The 12,567-nt window shown below is 48.9% G+C and overlaps 1 protein-coding gene across 1 annotated transcript; it reads right to left on the minus strand.

The window, feature by feature from the left end:
- Nucleotides 1-10,467: 10,467 nt before the first annotated feature.
- On the minus strand, nucleotides 10,468-11,671 carry LOC126540238 (uncharacterized). The gene has a single exon (XM_050187042.3). The coding sequence runs from the start codon at nucleotides 11,665-11,667 to the stop codon at nucleotides 10,468-10,470; it is 1,200 nt and encodes a 399-aa protein (XP_050042999.1). The 5' UTR covers nucleotides 11,668-11,671.
- Nucleotides 11,672-12,567: the final 896 nt, after the last annotated feature.

Genomic DNA, 12,567 nt, shown 5'->3' on the forward strand with positions numbered 1-12,567 from the left:
CAGTGCGCCAATACGTCGAGTGACCTTGTAGGGTCCGAAATAGCGTCGCAATAGTTTCTCACTCAGTCCTCGTCGGCGTATCGGGGTCCATACCCAAACACGGTCGCCGGGCTGGTACTCTAAGAAGCGTCGTCGCAGGATGTAGTGTCGGCTGTCGGTACGCTGCTGGTTCTTGATCCGTAGGCGCGCGAGCTGTCGAGCTTCTTCGGCGCGCTGGAAATAGGTAGCGACGTCAAGATTTTCCTCGTCAGTGACGTGCGGCAGCATGGCGTCGACCGTCGTCGTCGGGTTCCTGCCATAAACCAGCTTAAATGGCGTGATCTGTGTTGTTTCTTGCACCGCCGTGTTGTAAGCGAATGTTACGTACGGCAGGACCGCATCCGACGTCTTGTACTCGATGTCGACATACATTGCTAGCATGTCGGCGAGGGTCTTGTTCAGGCGCTCCGTGAGACCATTCGTCTGCGGATGGTAGGCAGTTGTCTTCCTGTGGCTTGTCTGGCTGTATTGCAGAATGGCTTGCGTGAGCTCTGCTGTAAAAGCCGTTCCTCTGTCGGTGATGAGGACTTCTGGAGCACCATGTCGCAGCAGGATGTTCTCGACGAAAAATTTCGCGACTTCGGCTGCACTGCCATTCGGTAGAGCTTTGGTTTCAGCAAAGCGGGTGAGATAGTCCGTCGCCACGACGATCCACTTATTTCCGAAAGTTGATGTCGGAAACGGTCAAAACAAGTCCATCCCGATCTGCTGAAAATGTCGGTAAGGAGGCTTGATCGGCTGTAGTAATCCCGCTGGCCTTGTCGGTGGTGTCTTGCGTCGCTGACAGTCTCGGCATGTCTTGACGTAATGGGTGACATCGGCGGTTAGGTGCGGCCAGTAATACCTTGCTTGTATCCTCGATAGCGTCCGGGAGAAACCGAGGTGCTCAGCGGTCGGATCGTCATGTAGGGCGTGCAGTACTTCTGGACGCAGTGCCGACGGAACAACAAGGTAGCTGGCGCGGACTGGTGAGAAGTCCTTCTTCACGAGAAGGTTGTTTTGAAGCGCGAACGAAGACAATCCACGCTTAAATGCCCTAGGGACAACGTCGGTCTGCCCTTCCAAATACTCGACTAGGGCTTTTAGCTCCGGGTCTCCTCGTTGCTGTTCGGCGAAGTCTTCCGCGCTTATTATTCCAAGGAAGGCGTCGTCATCCTCGTCATCTTGCGGTGGCGGGTCAATGGGGGCGCGTGATAGGCAATCAGCATCTGAGTGGTTTCGTCCAGACTTGTATGTTACAGTGATGTCGTATTCTTGTAGTCTGAGGCTCCACCGTGCCAGCCATCCTGAAGGGTCCTTTAAGTTAGCTAGCCAACACAACGCGTGATGGTCGCTGACCACTTTGAATGGCCTGCCATAGAGGTAAGGGCGAAATTTCGCTGTAGCCCAAACGACGGCGAGGCATTCCTTTTCGGTTGTAGAATAATTGCCTTCCGCTTTTGACAACGACCGGCTAGCGTAAGCTATCACGTGTTCATGTCCATCTTTTCTCTGGACTAGGACGGCACCGAGGCCTAGGCTACTGGCGTCAGTGTGGATTTCGGTATCGGCGTGCTCGTTGAAGTGCGCAAGTACGGGCGGCGACTGCATGCGTCGTTTTAGTTCTTGAAATGCGTCGGCCTGCGGCGTTTCCCACTTGAACTCGACGTCACATTTAGTTAGCTGTGTCAGCGGCTCAGCGATGCGTGAAAAGTCCTTGACAAATCGCCTGTAGTAGGCACACATGCCAAGAAATCTACGCACTGCCTTGTCGGTGGGCTGCGGGAACTTTGCGATGGCAGCTGTCTTCTGCGGGTCAGGGCGGACTCCAGACTTGCTGATGACGTGGCCTAGGACAGAAGCTCATCGTAAGCGAAGCGGCACTTTTCTGGCTTCAGAGTGAGCCCTGATGACCTGATGGCCTCTAGTACTGTGGCAAGCCGCCTCAGGTGATCGTGGAAATTTCCGGCGAATACAACGACGTCATCCAAGTAAACGAGACAGGTCTGCCACTTCAATCCTGCTAAAACCGTGTCCATCACGCGCTGTAATGTTACAGGCGCCGAGCACAGCCCAAATGGCATAACCTTGAACTCGAAGAGGCCGTCTGGGGTGATGAAGGCGGTCTTTTCGCGATCTCGTTCGTCGACTTCTATTTGGCAATAGCCAGACTTGAGGTCCTTCGACGAGAAGTATTTAGCGTTGCAGAGCCGATCCAATGCGTCGTCTATCCGTAGGAGGGGGTACACGTCCTTCTTCGTGATCTTGTTCAGACGACGGTAATCGACGCAGAAACGTAGGGTTCCGCCTTTTTTCTTTACGAGGACAACAGGGGATGCCCACGGGCTTTTCGACGGCTCGATGGTGTCGTCGCGCAGCATTTTGTCGACTTGTTCTCTTATAGCTTCGCGTTCTCGCGGCGAAACTCGGTAAGGGCTCTGGCGGAGTGGTCGAGCGTACTCATCGGTGATTATCCGATGCTTGGCGACTGGTGTTTTCAGAATCCTCGATGACGTCGAAAAGCAGCCTTTGTATCGTCGGAGCAGACTTCTGAGCTGCTGTTGCTTAATCACGGGGAGACTTGGATTAATGTCGTAGTCTGGTTCGGGAACCATGGTCGTCGGTATAGATGCGGCGGAATCCGAGAGGACAAACGCATTACTGGTTTCCAGAATTTCCTCGATGTACGCGATCGTCGTGCCCTTGTTGATGTGCTTGAACTCCTGGCTGAAGTTTGTCAGCAATACTTCAGTTTCCCCTCGATGCAGTCGAGCGATCCCTCTTGCGACGCAAATTTCACGGTCTAGTAGTAGACGTTGGTTGCCTTCGATGACACCTTCTACGTCAGCAGGTATTTCGTTGCCGACCTAAATAACGATGCTGGAGCGAGGCGGGATGCTCACTTGATCTTCGGGCACACTCAAGGCGTGGTGACTACGAGGGCTCTCCGGCGGTATCGCTTTATCTTCCGACAGCATTATTGACTTCGACTTCAGGTCGATGATTGCGCCGTGCTGGTTCAGGAAGTCCATACCGAGAATGACGTCTCGTGAACACTGTTGGAGGATAACGAAGGTGGCAGGGTAAGTCCGGTCATGAATAGTTATTCTTGCCGTGCAGATTCCAGTCGGCGTAATCAGGTGTCCTCCAGGGGTGCGAATTTGAGGGACTTCCCATGCAGTCTTAACCATCTTCAACTGTGCGGCGATGTGTCCACTCATGACGGAGTAATCAGCCCCTGTGTCCACTAAGGCGGTAACTGCGTGGCCGTCGAGAAGCACGTCGAGGTCGGTGGTTCTTTGTCTGGCGTTGCAGTTAGGTCTTCGCGTCGGATCACGGCTGCGTCGTGTTGAACTGAAGCTGGAACGTCACGTCGTCAAGTTGTCTTTCGTCGGTGTAGTCCTGGCTTCCTGACTTCATCGGGACGGCGGCGGGTCGTTATTATGTCGTCGAGATGGTCTCTTCGTCGTCTTCGTCGGCGGCGGAGGATCTTCGTCAGTTCGACGAACAGCAACCGCACCTCCATCGGTTGCTGCTTTTAGTTTTCCGGATATGGGCTCGTAGAGCGGCCCCGGGCTGGGCCGGCGTATGGTCGGCGCTGCGGCGACAGGTAGCGGCCTGGTGACGGCGAACGGGACGGCCGTCGAGGGCTCCACTGATTAGCGGCGAAGTAATCGGCGATGTCACGTGGGCGCTCGCCAAGCTGTGGACGCGGCGCGTTGACGGCGAACCCTTTCAGTCCCAAGTCGCGGTATGGGCATCGGCGGTACACATGGCCGGCTTCTCCGCAGTGATAACAGAGCGGGTGGTGGTCGGGGGCTCGCCAAATGTCCGTCTTCCTCGCGTAGGTGCGGTGGGCGACGGGTGGGCGAGCTGGTGGCGGCGGCGGAGGACGGCGGAATTGCGGCATTACAGGGCCCTGGCGCGGTCGCGGAGGGTTGCCTTGACGGCGTGCGACGGCGGCGTAGGTCATCGCTTCCGGCTGGGGCTGTGGTGATTCTTGTTGCACCTCAGGAACTCCAAGCGATCGGTGCACCTCTTCTTTCACGATGTCGGCGATCGAGGCCACTTGAGGCTGCGGCGAAGGCAAGACCTTGCGCAGTTCTTCGCGCACAATGGCCCTGATGGTCTCGTGCAGATCGTCCGTGGCCAGTGATTGAATTCCTGCGTAGTGGGTAGAGCTTGTACGGCGGTTGAATTGCTGGTTCCGCATTTCGAGTGTCTTCTGGATGCTGGTGGCCTCGCAAAGGAACTCTTCTACGGTCTTCGGTGGGCTTCGTATCATTGCGCCTAAAAGTTCTTCCTTCACACCACGCATGAGAAGGCGGACTTTCTTCTCCTCGGGCATATCCGGGTCGGCGTGGCGGAACAGTTGGTTCATTTCTTCCGTGAAGATGGCAACGTTCTCGTTAGGTAGCTGCACTCGGGCATCCAGCATGGCTTCCGCCCTTTCCTTGCGCACGACGCTCGTAAAGGTGCGCAGGAAGCCGCTACGGAAGAGTTCCCACGTCGTCAAGGTCGACTCCCGGTTCTCAAACCACGTTCTGGCGGCATCTTCTAAGGCAAAGTATACGTGCCGCAGCTTGTCGTCGGAGTCCCAGTTGTTAAAAGTCGCGATTCGTTCGTAGGTCTCCAGCCAGGATTCTGGGTCTTCAGTCGCTGCTCCATGGAAGGTCGGTGTCAATATGATACATTGATTGGCTTGATGAGCAGTGCGCTTGCGCCATCCTGGTCTCCTGTGTACTTAAGTAGGCAAAGTCTTCAGAATAAAATTTAGGTGCGAGTGTGCGCTTGCTCTGTTCTTGTGTGTCTATCTTTTGTCCCGTTTTTCAATTGCGCGCACCAGTATTCAGTCGTTAAGCATGAACCAACTAGCCCAGCGACAAATTTTCCTATCGTATGAAATTATGTGTGCCACGTATCCATTCATACGTGTCACGCGCACATTCTTATGAGCAGCGTATGCATTCCTGCGAGCCGCATATCCATTCATACGTACCACGTATCCGTTCTTACGTGCCACATATCCAGTCAATATGTGCTTCCTATGAAAGCATAAGGGCCCCGTATCCATTTAAATGTGCCTTGTACAGAACGATACGTGCACTTATTGATGCAGGTGTTCGTGGAATCCATTCTTCGTGCCTTAATTGCAGATTATTGTGCACCTTGTATGTGCTTCTGTGCGGCCATGTCTAGTCTCTAGCGGATTACATGCACCCAACACGCCCAAGTAGCTACCTTAATACAAACTTGCTATTGTCTTGTAAGAGGTTTAATGTATATCCGCATGGTATAAATTTTTCCACATATAATGTACAATTAACTCTGCAGGATGACTGGAATAGCTGACTTTGGCAAATATTTACACAGCCAAAGCTGTTCCTTATGCCATACAGTAAGCACTGGTGACGTTAGCAGTGCACAGTAAGATTTTATGAGAAACGTAATTACAAAATAGGCTTCTCCAGTAAAAAAATTCAAAAGTGCTTTGTTGCATCAATCTTATGCGGCATTAGTTTCTGGAAGGATACATCTACAGTTAGGAAGATGTTGATCTAGGGCTAGCAGTTGTGATGGAGCTGCTGGGTAAAGTAAATCGTATAGAGGTAATCAGAGCATGGAACATCTTCAATGATTCAACATGTCGTCCGGAAGAGATTGCCAAGCTGAAGATTTCAAGGATGGGAACCGTTGCAATGGGAATCATTGCAAGAGAGCTGTGCTTTAAACTTATGACAGTAAACGTGAGCTGAATTATGACATCTTGTAGATTAACACAAAAGTTTTAATGACCACGAAGTTACGCAATTGCTTGCCTAAATTTGGGAAAGATCAGAAAGCTGCTCTATAAAATGATGATACATTGCGTACATAGGTATATGTAATTATTTCCCGGTTGTGTCAATTTACAATGAATAATTATTGCTTAAATCCCCTACTGTACAATTTTTATGACAAAACTTCAATGATTAATTTTTTGCTTGGTGCAACCAGAAGCTCCATGGGAAATAGTTCAATAATTATTGACAAACAAATGGGTGTATTTTATGTTAGTTTTATCCTGGTATCCCGCTTCGACGTTGTTGGCGATTATGAAGCTCTGGAGAAGAAGTAGTTTCAAAATATAATCGTGTATTGACTTATGAATGCGTACGATTCCTACGCTTTGTAGAAAAACAAGAAACAAAGTGGTTATGATCAATTAAAGTTTGTGGTTCCAGCTTTCATAAAACCAATTTTGAGTGATGTGCCGAAAGCCGCTACTCGTACCTAGAAATTGTGCTTCATAATGCTTGCTTTTACTTATGTTGTATTATAGTAAACATTTCATGAGAACCCGATAAGAATTCCGCAAAGTGAGGGGAAGAAAAGGCTGATATTTAGTAAACACAGACACTGTTCTTACAATGGCTTGGAAAATGTGTACTTCGGAAATACACACACATATTCGCTAAGTAAATCTGTCATTTTAGCAGTAGCGGGACATAGAGGCTTATTTTTATGCGAAGCATATTACTAGAGCTCAACCCAGCTCCTCAGGCGCGGCGGTGTCGCCTTCAATACCACGTGACACCGAGACGTCACGACAGAGGAGAAACGGGGCTCCAACTCGCGCCGTCGCTCGCGGCGTCGCGGCAACTCTTGCAAGTTGGGCTGGGTGGGAATCGAACCAGGGTCTCCGGAGTGTGAGACGGAGACGCTACCACTGAGTCACGAGTATTTTTTTTTTCTTTATTACCTTGATTTCAACACAACTCAAACGCGTACAAAGTAGGTCACTTGGTGCAGAAAAATAATATTACGTCACTTCGACAGACTGTACATATTTAAAAGGCACTCAAAGAGGATATCACAGACACCAAAGTGTCAAGCTCCAGAAACCACTCTGGTGGTTCAATCATGTGCTTGAGGACATCACGCGTGTACCTAAGACTTTCATTTAGGTGTTCCCTCGCAGACCTTTCATCTACGCGGGCATTCCTGACATCCATACGCGTTTTCCACACGCTGCTCATACACAAAAGCATTATCAAGTCAGCCGGCACTCCCCCTGTGTCTGCACACGGTAAGAAACGAATACCGAAAGGACTTAACGGCAGGTCTTTCTTCAGAGTTCGTTTGAGAACATCCCACAAGAAAACTGAGTCATGGCAATCCAAGAAGATGTGCTCAATAGTTTCAGGTTTCCTACATATGATGCAGTTAACAGACCATGGAACAAAGAAGCCCTTGCTTTGCAGCCATGGCTTCACAAGGAGAGTGCCCGAATGCAATTGAAAAAAGAAGGTTTTCGCTGAAGATCTAACCGGCATTTTCCTAACGCGTTTCAGCACATTGCGTTCAGGTCCTAAGTTATACATCATACGGTAAACAGGATGCGGCAAGAAAACATCAACCAGATCACTATAAAGTTTCTTACGCGTCACTGAAGTCAAAAATTCATTCGAAAAATTCGCTTTCAATAAAGAAAAGGACATAACAACTTCCCTCAGAAAGCCAGTTGGTGTTCGAGTACGTTCATTTGTTGATGAGACAACCCACTCAGGCAAAGAAGAACTCAATCTCACTTGAATAACAGTACGCAGAAATATATCACTTTGGTCCCTTAAGAAAAAGAACCTACTAACAATCTGTTTCAAAAACAAATGTGTTAATCCTAGTCCTCCATTCTTCACCGAATGAAACAAGTTACATCGGCTAGTTCTCTCCCAAGTGGATCCCCATATATATACTGCAAACACTCTGTGAAGTTTCTGCACCGAAATCCTTGCCATGCATAACACTTGTAGTACATAATACACCTTTGCAACTAAAAACAAATTGCAAACACTAGCTCTTGAAAACATCGAAAAATTATGCCCGCCCCACTTTTCTGTCTCATCTTTACTTTACAACTCTTTTTACTTCTTCGATCCAATACGCGGCACTGTCACGATAATGTTGTAATGGCACCCCAAGATATTTTCCAGGGGTAACGCTCCAGTTCATATCGCAAAAATACTCGGGTACCTGTGTCCAGCTGCCGTGCCATAAGCCTAGGCACTTAGTCCAGCTGACAACACTTCCAGTTGCGGCGCAAAAAGAAACAACCTCTTTCATAGTGTTATACACGCTTTCTGTATCACGGCAAAAAATTGCCACGTCATCTGCATAAGCCAGAACTCTAGTCTCAATTCCTGCGTAGATAAACCCACGAATAGATTGGCTTTTAATTATTTTCAAACAGAAAGGCTCCAAATACAAGGCAAATAAAAGAGGTGACAAACAGCATCCTTGTTTTACTGATGACTCCACTTTTATACTGGCGCCTAATTTCCTATTAATTACTAACTTTGCAGTGCAATCTTTGTACACCATTCTTACTCCATCTGTTATCACTGCACCGGCTTTAACATGTTCTAAGAGCAAAAATATGACATCATGGACGACTCTGTCAAAAGCCTTTTCAAGGTCAATTTGTATCATAGCGACTTTGTCCTCTCTTTCATCGCAGCATTCCAGTATGGTCCTTGCAGTATGTATATTCGAAAAGATCGATCTGCCTTTGATTCCGCATGTCTGATGGGGGCCCACAAGTTCTTTTATAACGGTCTGCAATCGTCGCACCAGTACTTTAGTGTAAACTTTGTAGTCCGTATTCGTCAAGCTTATGGGTCTGTAGGCTTCAACCGCCACAAGTCGCGCAGGATCTTTTGCTTTAGGAATTAAAATAACGTGCGACGTCCGAAAAGAAGGAGGTGCTTCCTTATTCTCGTACATCTCCCTTATCACGCGATGTAATGCTACAGCTATTTCACTTTTAAAGCACTTATAGAAAGCTCCTCCCAGACCATCAGGCCCCGGTGACTTGCCGGGACTAAGTTCATCAATCGCATCCTCCACTTCTGAAAGGCTTATTGGTCTGTCAAGCGCTTCACAGACCTCGTCTGACAATGTTGACATTAATGGCAAGAAGTCAGTTCTATACCTTTCGATATCACATGTCTTTTTCCCCATCAAACTTTCATAATAAGACTCAAAAGCGTGTTCAATAATTCCAACATCACTAGTGACTTCCCCTTGATAAGTTATTTCTGTTATTTCTTTGGAAACAGCGTGTTTCTTCTCGTCACTTATTGCTCGCTTGGTAGGCGTCTTCCCCATCCATAAGCTCTCCGCCCTTGCCCTTAATATCGCACCCCTGTACTTTTCTTCATCCATGACTTAAAGTTCCGACTTAGCTTCTTTGATTTCTTTCGAAAATAAGCCAGGCGAAGAGCTTTCTGCGGTGAGCATGTATTTTAGCCTAAGGTGTAATTCCTTCTCACGCTCTTTTTCTTTGTGATAGACTACGCATGCTCTTTCAATCGCGGTTAATTTAACGTCTCTTTTGAAGAGTTCCCATTCTGCAATGAAGAACGCTGACGTAGTTATGCTGAGCAAATTTTCGAGCTTTTCTTGAACTGCTTTTTGAAAAACGTCGTCTTGCAAAAGCTTATCATTTAGCTTCCATAAGTCCCAGCTGAATTTCGATGGTTTTTGTTTCTTTCCTATGGTTGACATAACGAGGCAATGATCGCTAAAACTAACATGTAGCACTTGATAACTTGAAAATAACGGTACAAGGGTTAACGGAGCATAAATTCTGTCTAGCCTGCCATGACATTGACCTTGATAGTGCGTATACATGGTACGATTTCCGCTTGACAACACATAACCAATGTCTTCAAGCTCTTGTTGCCTTACAATCGAACTTAAAAGCAACGCACTTTTATCACAAACACTAGTCAACTTAGATTTATCTTCTGGAAAGCAAACACAATTAAAATCACCCAGTAATATGACATGTCTTTCACAATTCAAGTACTGCTGAATATCACCAAAAAATACTTCCCGCTCCCGTGCTACGTTCGGAGCATAAACACATATAGCCCTCCAAGGCATCTCTGAAAAAGTAAAATCGCAGAGGACCATTCTACCATCCTGGGATGAGGTGACGGCTTCAACTACAGCAATACTGCTACGCAAAAGAATAAGGCAGCCCCCAGACCTACCCGCCGCATGACATACACTTACGGTATATCTAGGGCGGAAAACGTTAACCATTTGCTCCGTGCATTCATCAGTTGCAATTTTTGTTTCTTGAATGGCCAATAAGTCAATATTATTTTCAATAAGAATACGGTTAACTTGGCATTGCCTTCTGCGCCCGCTAAGTCCACGCACGTTCAACGTCGCGACACAAAGACCAGTCGAAAAATTAGCTACCATTTAACGGGAGGAGAAACTAAACCAATTACCACACATCGTCCGTCTCACAGCTGCTGCGATGACTCGACGGTCTACGGAGGCGGACCATGGTTTTCTGGACTTCATAGCCGAATGACGACGGCCGACGCACATCCTGCCCACAAACCCCAGTCCACAGACCCTAACAACAATTTTTCTAACCCAGGAACGCCTGCGCTAACGCGGAGGCGTCTGGGTTGTAGAACGGCGTTTGGCTGAAACGCCGGGCTTGGGCTTGAACGCAGGTCGGCGTCCCGGGGTAGCTTTCGGAGGAGGCTCATCATTCGCAGTCTCTTGATCCTTTTCCTCTTGCTCATCCGCCTCTTCGTGAAGCCTCTTAGCAGGTGCACTACTTGACGTTGCCATCACGGTGTCATCAGTGTCATGCTGTTCGCCGGTCGTCACTTCTGTTGATGTGCACGTATCTTTGGCCTCTTTTACCTCGACCTCTGTTGAGTTAGTTGGTTCCACCGTGTCATACCATGGGTCTTTCCAGCCGTCCGATGACTCGTCTTCATTAACAGTCACTGCCTTCTTCAGGGGCGTTAACGCCGAGGACTGGGTCTCTTTCCCTTCGCCTGCGGCTTCCACTGCGTCGACCACGTCCATCAAGTGATCTGTGACATCTTCCTTCAATGCCGGGCCTGTCACTGTGGCATAGGTTCGGACGCACTGGGTCTCGTCGTGGCCGAAACGACGACAAAGCCCACAGCGTGGCACCCGGCACTCGCGTCGTATGTGCCCGATGCCACGGCATCGGAGGCAGAGGGGAGCTCTGCCAGGGACGTGCACGAGCGCAACATCTTCCGCCACTCGCAGCTGGTGGGGCAAGTCTTCAGTGGTGACGCCTGCTTTCAGCTTAATAGTGACAGTACGGGTGGTTGACCCTTTGTCAACGCATCCTTGTACCCGCCACCTGTCCCTGGTGATCTCAGTCACCTTGCCAAAAGGCGACAAGGCAGTGCGAACGTCGTCGTCAGGTACACCATGAAGGAGCCAGTAGAGCTTGATACGGACGCCTCTGTCACACGGGTCGACGACCACACAGCGGTAGTCCTTGACATCAAACGCGTCTGCAGCGATAATCCTCTTTTTCCCTTCTTCGTCCTTGAAAGTCACCGCCCACAGATGGTTCATTTGATAAGCACCCAGTGCAACCACTTCCGGCATGAGAGACAGCCGTGTAAGAGCGTCTCGAAAATGTTCCACTCTGTAAGGCCTCGCCTTAATGTCACCATGTAAAAACACCGTATGCAGAACGGACGCACCTGTTGGCAGCGTTGGTAAAATCATTTGGTAGTCCTGACCTGGTTTTTCAGTTGACCTGATACCGCGGCCCAAAAGGGTCGCTGAAGCCGCTCGCGAAGAGCCCGACATTCCGCGTCCGCTCACCTCGGTGGCTGAATAGGAAGTCGACTGAGCCACGAGTACGATGCTTCGAAGCGGTACAAAAGCGCCTCTAGTGAATGCGGTGTTGCCTTAGAAACGAGCTGTTTCTAAGGCTCAGGCGTGCGTCGCTTGCTCAGGCGCACATTTCATTGCCGCGCCGAACGCTGCGTTACTCGACGCTCACCGCATCCGATGCGGGGCGCGTAGTCGCTGCGCCGTAGCCCATTGTCTTACACCCCTTGGCGGGTCGACGGGAACGCTGTCGCGTTCCACTCTTGAAGGCGAAGCAGAGTAACGCATGAGTTGTTTCTTCTACTAGCCGAGCCAAATATAGCCAAGCAACAGCAGTTCACCAGGCTAAACAGTGGTTCAACAACTAAAATAAAGGCTAGTATGCTTCGCATCCTGGGCTTAACCTTAGCTAAGCCACAGCCATTTTTTTCTTGAGCAGATTGCTGCTCATGTCATTACGTCTACCATGGTCCTGACAAACGCATACAAACATCCCGCATACACAATAATTTGGTAGTAAATAAAAAGCCAGATAAGCAGTTTCAGTCAGCCCAAATAGAGTATTTCAGCAAGGGCAGAAAAAGGTATAGGTTGTGCCAGTCAACCAAAAAAGCCCTCCTAGTATGCGCATCTTATTACCCTGTGAACAATTCTGGCAGCCAAAATACAGCTTGTATCTCTACAACACTTGGCTTGTGCTGTGAGTCTATCATTACATCAATCATAAATACCGAACTACAGGAACCTCGATATCATAAGACGCGCCGAGGAACGCGAACACAGAGAAGAGAGACATAGACTGGACAGACACAATACATCAACTTAAGGGCTTAATGAAGAAAAGAGAACAACACACATGCTTGCACAGAAACACAC

The sequence above is a fragment of the Dermacentor andersoni genome, chromosome 3, assembly GCF_023375885.2.
Source record: "Dermacentor andersoni chromosome 3, qqDerAnde1_hic_scaffold, whole genome shotgun sequence".
Lineage (NCBI taxonomy): Eukaryota > Metazoa > Arthropoda > Arachnida > Ixodida > Ixodidae > Dermacentor > Dermacentor andersoni.